Below are 19,247 nucleotides of genomic sequence, written 5' to 3'. Positions count from 1 at the left end.
ACCTTTCTGAAACGGGCCCCAGTACTGTATCTAGCAGTTACATGGCAATCTGCAATGTGTTTATTAGAATCTGAAAACGATCCAATCGCATGAGGTCAAAGACATAAAAAACTATTCTGGTTCCTTTACAACATAAGTGGGAGTTTGGGGCGCACAGTCCTGCGCCCCATGGCAGATTCAAAACCAGCCAATTAGAGCTCAGCCTCAGGTCGCATGTTTTTACCCTTTTTACTGACCTACATAGACACTCATTAGGGGTGCGCCCCATACACACAAACATGACACACACACAACGAACTCAGTTTTGATATTTTATTTTTTTAAATAAATGATAACATGACTAACAGTGAAATAGTACAACTAAACGATTTTATTTTGTATTAATTTGCATTATATATTGTAACTTTTTTGTAACATGTTAAAGTAGCTTTCTTCTCTGGCCAACTTTGGGGGGTGGCACCCCAGTGCCCAACCGCTTATGGATTTGAAGTGAACTGAATAAGCAAATGTCTTGTCACACTGAGGGTTTTTCACTTGTATGGAGTCTCTTGTCCATAAGTTAGTTTGACTGTTGCCAAAAAACTTCCCACAGACACTACAGTGTTAAGGTTACTCTCCAGTATGAACTCTCTGATGGACTTTCAAGTTACTTAACTTTGTAAATGTCATGTCACACTGAGAGCATTTAAAAGGTTTTTCACCTGTATGAATTCGCTTGTGATTTAGAAATGAAACCCATTGTCCAAAACTCTTCCCACAGACACTACAGTGTTAAGGTTTTTCTCCAGTGTGAACTCGCTGATGAACTATTAAGTTACTTGAAAAAGTAAACGTCTTGTCACACTGAGAGCATTTGAAAGGTTTTTCACCTGTATGAAGTCTCTTGTGCTTTAATAATGTAGCCTTTACACTAAAACTCTTCCCACAGACACTACAGTGATAAGGTTTCTCTCCAGTATGAACCCTTTGATGAACTCTAAAATTAGATGAATTAGAGAAGCTCTTTCCACAGTGAGAGCAGATATAAGGTTTCTCTCCAGTATGAACTCTCCGATGGACTTTTAAGTGGCCTGAATAAGCAAACATCTTGTCACACTGAGAGCATTTGAAAGGTTTTTTATCTGTATGAGTCCTCAGGTGTGTCACTAAACTTTCATGTTGTCTAAAACTCTTCCCATAGACACTACAGTTATGAGTTTTTTCTCTGGTGTGAACTCTCTCATGGATTATCAGCTGATATTTATAACCGTAACATTTATCACAGTGTGAACACTGATAGAGTTTCTCTTTAATGTGAGTATTCTGGTGTTTTTTTAATGAACCTAAATCCCTAAAGGTTTTGTCACATTCACTGCACTGATACGGTCTCTCATTGATGTGTAAAAGCACATGTGTCTTCAGATTATATTTACAGCTAAATCTCTTCTCACAGTGAGGACAGTTGTAAGGTTTTTCTCCTGTGTGAACTCTCTGATGAACTTTAAGATTGTCTTTGGTTCTGAAGTAATTTCCACATTCAGTGCAGTTGAAAGGCTTTTCATCACTGTGTGTCCTCATGTGAACATTTAGATTAGAGGAAGAGACAAAACTCTTCCCACACTGCTCACAGTGAAACTGCTTCTTCTTCTTCTCTCTGTGGTCTTCTGAATGAAGTTTCTTCTCTTGTAAGGTAGTAAAGCTGATCTCAGATCTGGTGAAGAGTTTCTGTTCTGTGTGTTTTCTCTTATGTCTCTCTAAAAGTCTCTGTGAGCTGAATGTCTTTCCACATGTGATGCAGGAAAGAGTTTGTGCTGTCAGTCGCTCTTTTGAAGTTGAGGACGTTATTTCTATATCCACCCATGCATCACTCTTCACACCTGAAAGAAACATGAAACAAATAAATTGTCTTTTCACTCTTATTTACACAAAGGATGAAGAATTGAGATTCTGTATATTTTTCTAGATTCACACATAAGACAGAAGACAGGTGTCAGTCCTGTTATTACAGCGGGGTCATTGTTAGTGATGGGATATTTAAGCGAGGGTTCGGAGCGCGTGTCGAGAATAAATGGGTATGGGTATGTGATATGACGATATTGATCGTGAACGATTAAAATATCTCCACAATCCACTTCGGAAACGTCATTGTATCCGTGCCTACATCAAGTATGTGACAAGGGGGCTCGCTACATGAAGGCGAGGTAAGGGACGGGTATACCGGTTTTACCGTGTTTGGCGCACACGTCCGCAGACCATTCAAAGTATTGGCCGTGTTCGGCCACAAATTATTTTTTATTCAAATTATTACTCTACCAGGCCATCAGGGCATCACTGATTTGCAACATTTACAGTAAATAAAAAATTAGGATAAGTGAAGAAAAGTAGACGATCCACCATTGCAAACAAAGTTTAGAACAAACATTAAGCAAACAAAGAACAGTGATCAAACATTAGGGTGACAAAAATGCTCCACAGCTTTCTGTTCTTGGAAGAATTGAAAATAAAAGAAACGATAGTGTTATTAATGTAGAAATCACGTAACCAATGATAAACAAGGCCTTGGTTTGGTCTGAGTATTGAGTATGGATAAAGGAGTTTTTTTTTTTGTCGCGTGTCAAGAGTAGTAGCAGAGTGTTGCAGAGTTTATTATTAGTAGTATATATTTATATTATTAGTTAAAGATAATAACAATTTTCTAATTTAAATTTTCTATTAATTTACCCGATTAAATTTTGCACGATTATTTGTGACTGATCCACCATTTTGTAGGAGTCAAATGGACCAATATTTATTATTTGTACAAAGATTTTGAATTCTTGTGGCATTATATGGTGACACTTTCAGAATAAGATGAAGTATTTTTATAATGGATAGTTCACCCCAAAACAGAACCACTTATTGAATAAAATAATTTATTTTGGTTTCTTTGCATACATATGTGTTCTCATCACTTCATAATATTATTATAGAACAACTGATGGAACTTTTCGACAATGTCCTTCATTATTTTCTGGGGAATTGTGAATCTATCCGAAGTCAATTGGACAGACAGAAGCCTCCCAGACTTCATCAAAAATATCTAAAATTGTGTTGTCAAGACAATCACAGCACTTGGGGGTTTAGAAAGACACAGGGGTAAGTGATTTGTGATAAAAATAACATTTTAGGGTGAACTAACCCTTTAAGCCTACATACCTGTTGCTCAATAAGTATTAAAGATATCCTAAACTCCTTAAACATTTTAGTACTTATATTTTTTGGTCTTTTGATTAGTGAGTTTGTGACTGAAAACCCAAAATAGGTGCTCAGTTAATTTTTTTTTAAAACACAATAATAATTGAGTAGAAATACCTGATGGAATAAAATCATCATCTTCATCAGTGCGATCATCCTCTTCTGTGGGTTCAGTTTTTATTTCTTTAGGGTCAGTTTTGATTTCTGTGGGTTCAGTTTTGATTTCTTTAGTTTCAGTTTTGATTTCTGTGGGTTCAGTTTTGATTTCTGTGGGTTCAGTTTTGATTTCTGTGGGTTCAGTTTTGATTTCTGTGGGTTCAGTTTTGATTTCTGTGGGCTCAGTTTTAATCTTCATCATGAGGTTCTTGCAGTCGATGAGTTTAACTGAACACATCTTCAGTTTGGTCTGCAGGATCTGCTGCTGTTCTCCAGCGTTACAGACAGAATCCAGAGACTCTGTGGAGGTTTGATCCTCCTGTAAGCTCTGTTTACTGTCACACACTGTAGTGTCCTGAGTGTCTGTGGGCTTTGACTCAGTATAACAGAGTAAAGTCAGACTGAGATCGGAGTCCTGTGTGTGTCTGGATTTCTCTTCAGAGAGTTTAGAGTCCAGCAGTGGCTGTGGTGTGCGGCTCTGATCTCTGCTCATCCACACTGAATCCAGACTTCCATCATCAGTCACATACACTGAAGATTCACAACAATTCACATCCTGACAACACAACACACACAGACAGTAAGATTAGAAATGATTTGATGTTGTCTGATTCAGGTAAATGATGTTTAAGCTGAACAAACCTCTCGATTCATTGCTAAATCTCCTCTTGACCTCAGCTTTGTCTCCAGTAACGCCACCTCTTTCTTCAGCTGAGAGACTTCTGTGATGAAATCATCAATATATCCAGCATTGACAGATCAGTTCATAATGATTTACAGCACATCTCATCATCAACGTCTTAACACTTAAATACACAGAGACAAGACTCTGTTTACACTCAATGAAACACGCAAGAGAGAAAAACACTGAGGATACACAAACACATCACACGGGCGCTCTTTCTTTCTTTCTTTCTTTAGTGAGTTTATTTGCGGACTAAAGAGCTGCAGCGCCTCCTGTTGTACTGGAGAGAGAAGACGCTCACTGCTTTACAATGGATTTAGCAAAACAAGTATGCGTCTCAATTATGGGCAGAAATCATCTAATGTAATGACTTAATGAAAACAAGAGGTGAGAAATTAAATTAAAATACAAAACATCAAGGCAAAGAGATTATGATAAGATTTAAAATTAAAACACAAAAGTTTGTACAACTTTTCACAACGTTATATTTTCATTGTAATTAGGTATTGTAGCAGCACAACATTAAAAACAAAAATAAAATAACATCTAAATAAAACAAAAAGGACGTTTTTGAAACTTTGTATAATACCTACTTTACTGCACAACCAAATAGAGGGGTTGCAAGTTTACAAACATTGCAGGGTGCGCGCGCATCCAGGAGGCAGAAAGCCCGATTGTTGAGCTGATCTGCTACTGCAACAACCTTAATTATTGAAGCGTTCTTTATTGTTTCTATATAAATAAGACTTGATTTTAGTTGGATCTGTTTTTCTGTCTTTATTTTTGCAGTGTTACTGTGATACATGTATGAATTATAATGTTATAATTATAATGCTAGTAACGTAATAGTCGCATCTACTGGTATGTTAACATCAGGCACCCAGCACTGACTCTGTTGGTACTATTTTCCACTCAACAATTCCTTGGCATTTTGACTTACAGACACCGCTACTAGCATACAACACAATGCACGTCTCTTCTTTCTGCCTCTCGGTTGCGCGCGCAACCAGTTAGTGACGTCGCCGTGCAACCCGTCTATACCTGGGGCACGTTCAAGCCATAGACCGTAAAAAAATATGGACGTAGTGTCCGTGACGTCACCCATTGGTTTGTGAAGATCGCTTTAGGTCCTGTCCCAAATGGCACACTCCGGACTTGTGGTCCTCCTCAGAGTCCACACTTTGATGACATCACGTAGTCCAGACTTTAGGGACCCTTAATGGGAGTCCACGTGGGTGCAACGGAGTCGTATTTTGGGACAGACTCGAGCGTCACACCGGAAATAGGTAGAGAAGTTTTTTTTTTTTTTTCCAAACTTTATTTAACAAAGTCAGTTTTTAATAGGTAGAGAAGTTGCCCGTCAGTGTGAGCTCCTCCCTTCCGTCGTCTGATAGGTCTGATTGCTCTTTCGCAAGGACTTCTGGGTTGGTAAAGTGCGCGAAGCCTGCTGCAGTGCGGGCTTCGCTGAAGACTGCATCAAGGGGGCAAAGGAGGCGCTGATGAGCACACTTCAAAGCGTAAAAATGACAGATGGGACACCCTACGGACTCGTGGACTAAGCGAGCACGCGCAATTAAAGGCCACGAGACCGAAAGTCCACATGAAGTGCGCCATTTGGGACAGGGCCTTTGAAGCTTAAAGTAGGCGTTGCCTGCCATCGCCATCTTGGCCGCGCGTCCCCGCGAATTACTCGCGGAAAACCGAAAATGGGTAAAAAGGCGGGACATGGGTGAAGCTGAAGTGAAACCACGCCCGCCTAGCGCGAGTCTAGTGACAGCAGTGGCTGTTCAACCGACACTCAAGCGACCACGCCCTTAATTAGGCAGAAGTTTAAGGCTTAATATAATCTAAACGGGTGAGTTACAAAAAAATTCACCCCCCTCACAGTTGTCATGAAGGGCAAAATTAGCTATATAGGCCAAAAACACTTTTTGTACCAGGCTGTAAACATATTATTTTCTACTGTAAAGTTGGCCATTTTTAACATGGGAGTCTATGGGAATTGACTCCCTTTTGAAGCCAGCCTCAAGCGGCCAGTCGATGAATTGCAGTTTAAGTCACTTCCGTGTTGGCTTCATTAGAGAGATCGGAAGGTTGCCTCTCGGTTCAAGCTCAGACAATTCAGGGGGCTGAGCAATTTTAAATGATATGTTTCATATAGTAGTATATAAATGAGGCTATAATTTAGGTGGGAGATCTACACATTGATTGTGTCATTTTATTATTTAGATTATTATACTGTACCATTTCCACTTTTGACTACTTATACAATTACTTACTCATTAATTACTTATACAAAACATGATTACTACATAGTTGAATCAGACATTTAAATTATAATTATACGCCATGATTACTACACTTTTACTATTGAAAAATATATTTCGTAAGGTATGTTAATAATTTACAAAAAATAAAAGTATTGTTTTTGTAAAGCAGATGATGACAGAAAAGTACTGACGTGTCTGCAACATGAATATTAGTTTATTTTATTATTTTTTTTAGTTAACTTTTATTTTTAAATTTTTTTTATGCTTCTATTTTAAAAAAAATGTATGCTTCTATTTTGTACAACATAATTAGCTTGCTAGCCGCGTATGCTGACGAGATATTGCAATGACACATTTTTGAGCAGGCATTAGTGCTAGATACCAATCGGGGTCCTAGGGGAGACCGAATTGCTCGGGGGGACCGAATTGCTCATGACACCTGTGCACAACGTTTTGCTACGGTTTCCGGGTTGAACGACATGTTTCCTGGAAACGGTGTGCAACTGAATGCAACAGGTTTTAGAAGCGTTTTCTCTTTTATGGTGGGTGTGTCAGAAATGTCGGTCCAATCAGCGGCAAGATGTATAAAACCACGCGATAGTAAAGAGAGCTCGCTCAGTTGGTTCAAGTTGGAATGTTGTCTTTCATTCTGGACGGCAAGGTCAGTGACTGTAACATTGAGGGTCTTTTACAGTATTAAACACACATTTATAACTATTTCATCAGGCTTCAGAAACATTTTAAAAGAACACAAAGAATGGCCTCTCAGCTACCGTAGTTGCAACTCTTGCGTCATCACAACAGGGTGTTCAACGCATCACTGTTTTTGTTTAATAAACGTTGTGCAACGTTTTGTCGGGGCTGAACGCAGCCCTGTTGTGTGTATCTTACAGTTTATGGCGCCCTCTAGCGGCCTATACAGGTAACAACCATAACACATGTCAATCTTATACATGACACCATGGTTAATTTTCGTAAGGGTACTACACTTTTACTATAATAAAGCATTTTCTATACATGTTTATAAAGGTCTGTCCATTTAGAACAAAATGTGCATGCATGTTTATGTAGAATGAACACACCCCTGGATGAATATCTAAAAAGCTGCTTTAAAGCAACACTATGTAGTTTTTTTTTTACCTTTAAATAATGTCTCTAAAATTATTTCAGTGATAGAACAACTTTTAACTGAACAAATTGTACTGTTGCTGCAACCTGAGCAGCCTCCTAGCTGCTACAAGCACACTCTGAAAGTGGCGGTGGAGGGTAGAGCACACAGCCCCGCCCCTCCCTCTGCCTGCAGAAGAGTGTCTGATACCAGGCACTGTTGCGCTTTTCAAACACATGGGGGAGCTGTAAGTCATTTTTACATGGAAACTACATAGTGTTGCTTTAAAGGACAATATTCCTGTTAATGTTAAACAAGTATTTTCAGTCCCATCTGGACGCAGTGCTTTGCTAGGAGAAGCACTTTCATTAACATCTTTAATGTTTTTTAGCATGTTGTCTTTGTTATCTGTTATTAGGCATGTTAGACTTTATGCAGCGCTGTCAAAGTATCGCGAGAGCGAGTCGAGAAATTACACGTAGAGGTCTAATTTCGAATCGCTATCGTGGTACATTGACGGTCATAACCTGTCAGCGCTGCAATAAAACGAATACGCGTATTATTTGCGGGCGCGCACCTCTAGCCCTGTATGAATATAACTATGGTGTGCTTCAGACTTATTACTGTATAAAACGTGAACAAATACATTCAGTGAACTAAAGTATTTTTATTATCTGAAAGACATACAGTGATATTTATTTTTCCTAAGTGACAAAGAGCCACAAACCTAACACTGTAAACGGAAAGGGTATTTTAGTTTTAGAACTGTATAAAACTATTAGCTATATGAATAATATAATAAAATAATCAATTTAAAACTTAAAAGTCCAGAAACAATTTGTTGGCATTTCAGTTTTAAATACAAAAGTAAAATAAAGCTCCTTTAAAAACACAAGTGTAGCCACAAATGTAGTGAAAGTGATATAAAGAGAGTGTAACCAGTGTCTTTCGGGGTAAGCGTTGTCAAATGATATAATAAGTTGCTCGTTTTAAAGTAATTAATACTTGTGCAACCCATCGAAAATGCAGTATGACATTTGAGACATGTCAACGTTTTTTTAGTCTGAAATACTAATAGCGGACATACTTTGGAGCGCTTCATTTCTTCGCCGCTCTACAGTGGTTGCGTCACCTATGTGATAACTTCCAGGGGCCGTATTCACAAAGAATTTTAAGGCTAAAAGTAGCTCCTAACTGGCGAATTTAGGAGCAACTCCTAAAAATACTGGGTGTGTCACTCCTAAATTTAGGACTCCTAATTTTTTTCACTAAGAGTAATTCACAAAGCATTTTAGCCCTAAAAGTAGCACCTAAGTCTGGGACAGCTTAAAAGAAGTCGAGAGGACTCCTAACTCACTAAGACCTATTCACAAAGGATCTTAAAATGTCTTAGGTGCTGATCCTCCTTAACATGGACAGTTTCACCAACTCAAAAGCATTGCACATACTTAAAAGCACACTTTAATGTAAGCATATTGTTTATAACATTTGTTTCATAATTCATTACATTCATGGCAAGCAGGAAGTTTTTTAAAATTACATGAAACAATAATGAAATTAAATATTTAATATTATAGGCATATCTGTTGCCATGCTAGTCTGTTTAAAGGCTGCAATCTCAACCCTCTACTGCGATTGTAATGCATACCACCGCCTCTCGCAGTCGTCCGGGGTCCGCGACACAAGCGGGAATGCTGCATTGATCTGCAACAAATCCTCTCCCATCAGTAATGCGCGGGTTGATCCGAAATGGAGAAGGGGTTTTAACATTAAGTGGCATGGCATCTTACGCACAGAAGCCAGTGGCACGTGCCACTACGTTTTGTGGCACTTCCGGTTTCAATTGGCTCGTACCAGTGGCTCGTCGAGTGGCACTTCCGGTGTCCAGTGGCTCATGCCACTCCGTTTAGTGGCTCGTCGAGTGGCACTTCCGGTGTCCAGATCATGACATGTCACTGTTTAGTGGTGGCTCGTCGAGTGGCACTCCGATGTCCAGTGGCTCATACCATTCCGTTTGTGGCTTGTCTACTGACACATGTCAGTAAAACTTAGGTCTGTTGGATTGAGGCATGTGGCACTGATATTCACCGATCGATCATTACAGTACCGAGAGTAACTAACGCGTGCTGCTGCTATGTTAATTTAATTGTGACACAATGATTTTGTGTGTCCTTTTTGACTGTCTGGTGTTTCAGGTAACCGAATGCGTGAAATGCATCGAGAGCTAAATAGGACATCTTGATGATCGTATGATCATAATTCACAATTTAAGTATTAAAAATGTAAATATTTAAAATGGGAAGGCAAATATTTTATATATTTAATAAAGCACAACATGTCTGAGCTATATTGTATATTGTATAATAGTTTTAAATATAAATTTTCTAATTGTATTATTTGTGAAAATGTAGTCTGTGAGTGGCATGTTTTTATTTGTAACCAGTGCCAATGTGTTGTATTTAATAAAAAGTGTAATTTATAAGAATCTCGCAGAATATTATAATATTTTTTTTCTGCAAAGTACCGCATTTACACACATGCACGCCAAAACAGTAGGTGTCAGTCTAACCATGTTTATGTTTAAAAACAATGTCCTATGACATATTTTACAACTTGATATTTATTTTATTTTTTTACAACTTGATATTTACACGGTGTTGACAGTGCAGATACGTCACGTACCCTTCAAAATTACATTTTATATAGTCTATATAGATTGTTGTCTATAAGAAATAAGGGTTTGAACAAATTATTATTTCACAACATTTATGAGATAGTAATTATTTTAAATAAATTGTTGGATTATTTCAAAGCAAAACAGATTTACAAAACACTTAGCAAAACACTTTACAAATGATTAAATCAAACACAGTTTTTTCCTTTATTTTATGCATTTCATTGGATCTAAATGTTGCCTACAGTATGCTTTAAGAAGGAGTCAGTTTTTTTCTTCGATCTCGTCTTTCATTTAAAGGGTATCTAGTAGACTCACTTAAATTAGGCATACTACACTAGTCAACATTTGAAGTGGATCAAAACCTTTTCTAAAAGTTTTCTTAAAAACCAATATCCAATACCCGTTCTTGTTTTAGGACAAATTTGGTGAATGTTTTTGATCCACTTCAAATGTTGACTATATACTTTAAAAAAAAGATTAACAAAAACTTATTAAATATTAAGAAAAGGCACAATGTTCACACGACCATGGCTCAGACAAATACTGTGCTTTATTAAATGAAAACACTCAAAAAATTATGCATTTCCATTTTAAATATTGTGATCATACAATTCCTTTATGAACGAGCGTCAAGATGATATATTTAGCTCTCGACTCAATTTACGCATTCGGTTACCTGAAACATCAGAGTCAGAAAGGACACACAAAATAATTGTGTCACAATTAAATAAACATAGCAGCAGCACGCGTAAGTTACGCTCGAATCTGTAATGATCGATCAGTGACTATCAGTGCCACATGCCTCAATCAAACAGACCTAAGTTTTACTGACAAGTGTCAGTGTACGAGCAACCAAACGGAGTGGTATGAGCCACTGGACATCGGAAGTGCCCCTCGACGAGCCACTAAAAAGTGGCATGAGCCACTGGACACCGGAAGTGCCACTCGACGAGCCACTGGTACGAGCCAATGGAAACCGGAAGTGCCACTAAACATAGTGGCACGTGCCAGTGGTTTCTGTGCGTAAGATGCCATGCCACTTTATGTTAAAACTGCTACTGCCGAAATGAGCGGATGCCTGAGGTCACCCGCGGATTTTTTGCGGTCCGACTTGCGGGCGGGTTAGTTGAAAACGTTGGTCGGGTGCCTGTTGTTTTGTACATTGACCCGCGCATCATTGTCTCGCATGTCTCACGCTTAGTTTTGCTTGATATATCAGTGCCGAATTTCCCTTTTATTACGTTTCTTTTTTCCAGCACCAACTGGAACAGCAGCAGTAACTGATCCTGCATCCAGTTGGGCTTTCTTTTCCGTTTTGGCGAGTTCATAATCCACCGTCATTTATTTATTACATTAGGATTCTTCAATATGGGCAACATTTACTTGCTTTAAGTAGTCTATTTAGGCTAATAGGATGTAAATTAATCAAGCAAGTGTTAATGCAATGTCGTTTTATTATTAGGCAATTGGCGGTTTTCATTTGGGTATTAGGCTACCTTGATTTAATTTAATTTCATTCACGACTTTTCTTTAATATATGCATTTTGATGGCATTACTATTATTATTTTGTGTAGGACACAGACATATTTCGATATTGTAATTCCATGATTTGGTGCGTCTGTGTTATGTTACGCATGACAGCTGTCATCTAACAACCAATCAACGTGGTCATTGCGAGGCAGCTCGTGCATGAGAACTGACGTCATCCGTAGCAACGAAGACTCACTCTTAGTTTAGGAGTTATCATTTTTCCTTACTAAAAGTAGGTCTGAAAGGCGTTGTGAATAACTTTTAAGAGAAAACTCCAAGCTAAAATCTTTTAGTGCGATTTAGGAGTACTCTTAGTGATAAGATAAAATGCTTTGTGAATACGGCCCCAGGTGTTTGCATTCAGAGCAGCGAAGAAGAGATGAGTTTCGCTTTGCAGAAGAAAAGAAAAGAGAGTTTCGCTTTGCAGCCTTATAACGGACATTACTAGGTTTATTAAGAAAATGGTATCGGATCGGCACATGGGTTCAAGTACTCGCCGAATCCGATGCCAGAATTTTGTTGTGGATCGGACGCATTTCCCATACTGGTATCGGAATCGGAAGAACTCTTGTAAATTCTAAGGTAAGTTTTCATTAATTCCTTTACTTCATTAAAATAAGTAAACAGTAATGTTCATTTTGTTGCTAGTAATTCGATTGACTTAAATAATATAAATTTTAATGTTGACTGATAAGCTGGCAGTTTGATCGAGCTTGTGACGCAGCTGTATTGTGGCGCTTTGTATTTGCGTTGATCAGTTAGATTACAATTATTTAAAACTTCAAAACTGCATTTAGAGGCAGATGACGCCAATTTTGTCATCTCAGTTTCACTTTGCGATTCAATTCCGGTTGATGCTCCAAAAACGAAAGAAGCGACACAGCACTTTTAAAATGTGTCAGGCTTTATGCCCAGCTGCACTACTTCTTGAACTTCAGCCAGCTCCTTTGGTAAAACAGGCATGACTTGAGCAGGCTGTGATGTGAATATCATTATGGGACTGTGGTGCTCCTCATCCATAGCTTCCACAGTGAAGGGAGGGCCAGGCATCAAAAGAGCAAAGTCTATATACCTTTCCAAAGTCCAATGTGAGGCATTACGTGGCATACGCTGGAGTAAATCCTTATTAAGTCCATTATAAAAGATGTCCTTAAGCATAGCATCATTAAAGTTTACCTAGTAGCTTAAATTCAGGAAGTCCTTAATGTAATCCTCAATCGGGAAGGTGCTCTGGCATAATTTATTGCCCTTATTTAATCAATATTAAAGATATGAACAAAAATGAATTTGACACATGATTTTTGATAAGACAGGCACATTTATTTTGTTGGCAGGCAGCAATCATTCGTGTGTAGCCTATTTAAAACAACAGCAAGAATTAAGCTAACATTAGCAGTTTTCATATCGTAAACAGGGGCAGCCCGCTGTGGGCTCAAATTTTTTGCCCGCAGTGGCCCCACCCGGAGCCCAAACGGGACATGTTTGCTGGGATAACAGAGGTATATTACTCCTTTCTTTTTTGTTTTGTGTTATATGTAATTCTTCAAAAGAAGGAACATCTGTGTTAACTTGTGTTGATGTAATGTTTTGTAGTTAGGTAGATGTAGATTCATTCATTCACTCAGCTATAATGTCTGTTTATTCACTTTAAGTTTTTTTTGTGTCTGAATGTTATTTTCATTCAGTATCAGTTGTGGAGATCAGATTGATCAGATTCACATCTGCAGCTTCATCATGGAGCAAACACAAACATCAACACAGGAAGATTTTTCTCCAGGATGCAGGTACTTTATAGAAACAATTTATTACATAACCTTTATATCACAGAAAAATATAGCAGTATCTTTGTTTTTAATTAAAATCTAAATATCTAAAACCTTAATAACACTTAAAGTTTCTTGTAATTATTTTTGTTATGAAGATTATTAATGTGAATTAAAGTATTAAATCTGTTGTGTGTTATAGTTCAGATCATCAGAAGAGATCAGATCCAGAGTTAAGCTGTGTGTCTATGAAGAGTGTTGTGTCTATTGATCATCCAGTAAATTTTAAGAGGGATGATACAAGGCCTAATCTAAGGTATGTTCAAATAATCTGTGATGCATAATTTTATTCAACATTCATAAGTATTGATATACAAAAATTGAGCACAGAATTGCTTGCACAGTGACATCTGTGAAATTCGATCTATTCATTATCAGACACATTAACAATTCAGTTCAATACAGTTTTTGAAGGAGCATAATGAAAAGTACTTTCTTATGATTGTATGCAACATCTAACATTAATTTACCATCAGTATTAATTCTAATCTGTTGTGTGTTATAGTTTAGATCATCAGAAGAGATCAGGTCCAGAGATCAGCTGTGTGTCTATGAAGAGTGACGTGTCTATTGATCATCCAGTAAATTTTAAAAGTGGTGATACATGGCCTGATAACAGGTATAAAACAACTATGAATCATTTGATTACAGGTTGACATTTTTATACAATTTATATATATTTTTAAAGGTATAAGAAGCTCTTTAAATGATTGTAGAAACGTCTGTCAAGAGGTAGATGAAATATAATTGATTCATTGACTCAATTCTGCTGCACAGACCAGATGTAACCGAACCCGACTGTGAGGGTAGGAAGACGGAGCAATCTGAGAATCAAACACCAGACATTAGTCCTTGTTTCAGGTGAATTGTTGGGTATTATTGTTTAGTTTGTTTTAATTGATAAATTAATAAAACATTTCATAAGCTAAAGTAATATGTTCTGTGTTATATGCTACCAAAAAAGTTTTTTTGGCTCCATACATTTTTTTATTTATGTAATATCTGGTATTTATATTTTACAGCCATGAGTCTAATCTTGCTGAATTCCTAAACACATTCAGATCAAATCTGAGGAAGAAGTTTGAGTGTTTGTATGAGGTTACATCAAATGAGAGAAACCCAACACTACTGAATGAGATCTACACAGAGCTCTACATCACAGAAAGTGAAAGTGGAGAGATCAGTAATGAACATGAGGTGAGACAGATTGAGACACAATCCAGAAGAACAACAACAGAGGAGACACCAATCAAATGTAATGACATCTTTAAACCTTTACCTGAACAAGACAAACACATCAGAAGTGTGCTGACAAAGGGAGTCGCTGGCATTGGAAAAACAGTCTCTGTACAGAAGTTCATTCTGGACTGGGCTGAAGAGAAAGAGAATCAGGACGTCCACCTCATATTTCCACTTCCTTTCAGAGAGATCAATTTGATGAAGAACAAAACACTCAGTCTTTTAGATCTTCTTCATCTTTTCTTCCCAGAGACAAAAGAAATGGAAATCTTCAGTGATGAATATAAAGTGTTGTTCATCTTTGATGGTTTGGATGAGTGTCGTCTGTCTCTGGATTTTCACAGCAGTGTGAGGTTGTGTGATGTAAGTGAATCAACCTCAGTGGACGTGATGCTGACAAACCTCATCAAGGGGAATCTATTTCCCTCTGCTCTCATCTGGATCACCTCCAGACCAGCAGCAGCTGATCTCATCCCCTCTGAGTGTGTTGATCGAGTCACAGAGGTACGAGGCTTCACTGATCCACAGAAGGAGGAATACATCAGGAAGAGAATCAGTGATGAGAGTCTGTCTGATCAAATCATCTCACACCTGGAGTCATCCAGGAGTCTCTACATCATGTGTCACATCCCAGTCTTCTGCTGGATTTCAGTCACTGTTCTAGAGAGAATGTTGAGTGAAGCAAAGAGAAGAGAGATCCCCAAGACTCTCACTCAAATGTACACACACTTCCTGATCATTCAGACAAACATCAAACATCAGAAGGACTATGTGAAGAAAGTGAAGAAAGATGAAGACATGATCTTCAAACTGGGGAAACTGGCTTTTAAGCAGCTTGTGAAAGGCAATCTGATCTTCTATGATGAAGACCTGAGAGAGTGTGGCATTGATGTAGCAGAAGCATCAGTGTACTCAGGATTGTGTACTCAGATCTTCAGAGAGGAGAAAGGCTTGTATCAGGGAAAAGTTGACTGCTTTGTTCATCTCAGCATCCAGGAACATCTAGCAGCTCTTTATGCTCACATCTCCTTCACGAACTACAACAGATATGTGTTTGATCAAAGTCATAAGGCAGGTTGGTTTTGGAAAATATTGAGCAGATTAATATGTAAATCATCAGAACAGATTTCATTATCTAAGTTGCATCAGCGAGCCGTAGAGGAATCTTTACAGAGTAAGAATGGACATCTGGATCTTTTTCTGCGTTTTCTTCTGGGTCTTTCGTTGGAGTCCAATCAGATTCTCTTACAGGATCTACCGACACAGATGAGAAGATGCTCCTACATGAAAGAGAAAACTGTAAAGTACATTAAACAGAAGATGAATGAGAATCGGTCTACAGAGAAATCCATCAATCTGATTCACTGTCTGAATGAACTGGGTGATGATTCACTGCTGCAGGAGATTCAAGATTATGTGACATCTTATTCAGTAGGAAAGACCAAACTCTCCTCTTCACAGTGGACAGCTTTAGTTTTTGTGTTGTTGACGTCTGACCAGCATTTGGATGAACTTAATCTAAATAAATTTATTGGAGATAAAAATAAAGCAGATGAAGTTCTTGTGAAACTGAAGCCTCTGATTAAAGAAACCAAAAAAAATCAAGTAAGTAAAACTAACTGTTAAAATATGAATGCACATTGAATACTTACTTTAGGGGAATTTCTTCCATTCCTAACAAAAGATTGTCAAGTGTTTTATTTTCCTTTTGTTTATAAATCAGGAGTCGATCTCAAAAGCAGAACTTTTAGTGATGGTCTCTCAGACAGGGCTTAAGTCTAGACTCTTACTAACGTGTGCTTGAGCAGTTATACAGTGCACAGCATAAATGAGTACACCCTCGTTGAAAATTAAGATTTTTCTCTATTTGTTAGTAAATATGAGACCAATTTGCTGTATTTTTACACACCAGGGGCCGTATTCACAAAGCATTTTATCTTATCACTAAGAGTACTCCTAAATCGCACTAAAAGATTTTAGCTAGGAGTTTTCTCTTAAAAGTTATTCACAACGCCTTTCAGACCTACTTTTAGTAAGGAAAAATGATAACTCCTAAACTAAGAGTGAGTCTTCGTTGCTACGGATGACGTCAATTCTCATGCACGAGCTGCCTCGCAATGACCACGGTGATTGGTTGTTAGATGACAGGGCTGTCATGCGGAACATAACACAGACGCACCAAATCATGGAATTACAATATCGAAATATGTCTGTGTCCTATACAAAATAATAATTATAGTAATGCCATCGAAATGCACATATAAAAGAAAAGTCGTGAATTAAATTAAATTAAATCAAGCCTAATACAAATGAAAACCGCCAATTGCCTAATAATAAAACGACATTACATGAACACTTGCTTGATTAATGTACATCCTATTAGCCTAAATAGACTACTTAAAGCAAGGAAATGTTGCCCATATTAAAGAAGCCTGCCTAATGTAATAAATAAATGATGGTGGAACTCGCCAAAACGAAAAAGAAAGCCCAAATGGATGCAGGATCAGTTACTGCTACTGGCCCAGTTGGTGCTGGACAAAAGAAACGTAATAAAAGGGAAATTCGGCACTGAGATATCAAGCAAAACTAAGCGTGAGACATGCGAGAAAGTGATGCGCGGGTCAATGTACAAAACAACTGGCACCCGACCAACGTTTTCAACTAACCCGCTCGCAACTCGGACCGCAAAAAATAAAAAATAAATAGTGTACCCGACCCGCTCCCTGGCCAGCATTTTTTTTGCAAGTAGTAATTGTTTAATAGTTAATTGCCATCTTTATTTCAAACGACCCGACCGAACGCGACCCGAATATCATAAAAAATATTTTTGGATGACTCGTGACCGCGGGTGCCGCATGCATCCGCTCATTTCGGATCAACCCGCGCATCACTGGGGAGAGGATTTGTTGCAGATCAATGCAGCATTCCCGCTTATGTCGCGGACCCCGGACGAATGCGAGAGGCGGTGGTATATGCATTATAATCGCAGTAGAGGGTTGAGATTGCAGCCTTTAAACAGACTAGCATGGCAACAGGTATGCCTATAATATTTAATATTTAATATCATTATTGTTTCATGTAATTCTAAAAAACTTCCTGCTTGTCATGAATGTAATGAATTATGAAACAAATGTTATAAACAATATGATTACATTAAAGTGTGCTTTTAAGTAGCCTATGTGCAATGCTTTTGAGTTGGTGAAACTGTCCATGTTAAGGAGGATCAGCACCTAAGACATTTTAAGATCTTTTGTGAATAGGTCTTAGTGAGTTAGGAGTCCTCTCGACTTCTTTTAAGCTGTCCCAGACTTAGGTGCTACTTTTAGGGCTAAAATGCTTTGTGAATTACTCTTAGTGAAAAAAATTAGGAGTCCTAAATTTAGGAGCAGTGCCGGTCTTTCCTATACGCAAAGTACGCAATTTGCATAGGGCCCCGCACCACTAGAGGGCCCCCTTGATCTCAGAATTATTTAAAACCATTATATCAAAGAAAAATTATTATTATGTTTAATGAAAACAAGACGCTATAATTTAAATAATTTGCAAACTTCCGAATTTGTGCGGGTTTTTAAAAATACTTAATGATTTCTTAAATCACTGATATGTACTCGGACAACATGCATGCAGTTTCTCAATCCGAAGGCTGCAGCCTTCAGAGGTCACATTTGTAGGCTGCATATGCGTCATAAAAACGTATTTTAGAATATTAACAATTATAATGTTGACTATTATTCTTAGTTAATGGTTAATTGTTATATTATGCTTATGACTTGCAAATGAAATGCTTATTTAACTTAAATAAATCAGGCTTGATGACGTATGCAGCGCGCATATGCGACATGATCCGGAGGTTGCAGCCTTCAAATTTAGAAACGGCCGCGTGCATGACGCAGAAGAGTGATTTGGTAACGATGCGCATATTATATGCCCACCATTGATTTAAAACAAAGACAAAGCTATCCGTCTGGAGCAGAATAAAGGGAAAAAAACGTGAAGCAAGGGAACAAGATAAAGGATTTGCGCGAGCAGATTAAGTCAATGTAAAGACACGCGTCTTAGCATGGGGCGATTCAAATGACGCGAATTGGGTGACACAATTGCCGCGAAAACACGCGCTTTTTCCTTTGAACTTCAAGAACGCGCTCTCGTGCAGGATAATTTGACGAGAGAGAGAGAGAGAGAGAGAGAGAGAGAGAGAGAGAGAGAGAGAGAGAGAGAGAGAGAGAGAGAGAGAGAGAGAGAGAGAGAGAGAGGTAAGAATGGTGCCCACGTCGAGAAAACTTAATAGAAGACTTTAATTTGTAAAGGATTAAAGTATATGTCACTCGTTTAATTACAGTATGTTAACTGGATAACACTGGATATAACTCATTGTATAGATAATAAAATAATGTATTTTGATTACACAAATCAAACCTAACTATATGATTGTAGCTGCTGACCAGCATAGGGAATCTCTATGGCTAATTTCTAAGACATGTTGCTGATACAGTACTGTGTGTTGTACCTTATCTTGTTAATTGAGTCTTTTTGGGCATCTTATGC

The 19,247-nt window shown here is 38.0% G+C and overlaps 2 protein-coding genes across 3 annotated transcripts in view; one reads left to right on the top strand and one right to left on the bottom strand.

Moving 5' to 3' along the window:
* Nucleotides 1-320: 320 nt before the first annotated feature.
* The window catches only part of LOC135771698 (uncharacterized), a 232,922-nt gene continuing 213,995 nt past the window's right edge, over nucleotides 321-19,247 (bottom strand). The window contains exons 1-3 of one of the 2 annotated variants that reach the window (XM_065282065.2): nucleotides 4,012-4,270; nucleotides 3,331-3,925; nucleotides 321-1,856 (exon numbers count right to left, since the gene is read on the bottom strand). In XM_065282065.2, the coding sequence (XP_065138137.1) occupies nucleotides 772-1,856; nucleotides 3,331-3,925; nucleotides 4,012-4,023 (1,692 nt within the window). In that variant the 5' untranslated portion in view covers nucleotides 4,024-4,270 and the 3' untranslated portion in view covers nucleotides 321-771. Of the gene's footprint in view, nucleotides 1,857-3,330; nucleotides 3,926-4,011; nucleotides 4,271-19,247 lie in introns of those variants that run through there. The other variant, XM_065282066.2, reaches the window with a different exon arrangement.
* LOC135771672 (uncharacterized) overlaps nucleotides 13,159-19,247 on the top strand; it is a 62,682-nt gene continuing 56,593 nt past the window's right edge. The window contains exons 1-5 of the mRNA XM_073815428.1: nucleotides 13,159-13,424; nucleotides 13,606-13,719; nucleotides 13,969-14,082; nucleotides 14,241-14,324; nucleotides 14,486-16,311. Coding sequence (XP_073671529.1) covers nucleotides 13,309-13,424; nucleotides 13,606-13,719; nucleotides 13,969-14,082; nucleotides 14,241-14,324; nucleotides 14,486-16,311 — 2,254 coding nt within the window. The 5' untranslated portion in view covers nucleotides 13,159-13,308. The remainder of the gene's footprint in view (nucleotides 13,425-13,605; nucleotides 13,720-13,968; nucleotides 14,083-14,240; nucleotides 14,325-14,485; nucleotides 16,312-19,247) is intronic.

The sequence above is a fragment of the Paramisgurnus dabryanus genome, chromosome 8, assembly GCF_030506205.2.
Source record: "Paramisgurnus dabryanus chromosome 8, PD_genome_1.1, whole genome shotgun sequence".
Classification (NCBI taxonomy): domain Eukaryota; kingdom Metazoa; phylum Chordata; class Actinopteri; order Cypriniformes; family Cobitidae; genus Paramisgurnus; species Paramisgurnus dabryanus.
Note: the sequence above shows the minus strand (reverse complement) of the source record. Positions and strands in the feature narration are given on the sequence as shown.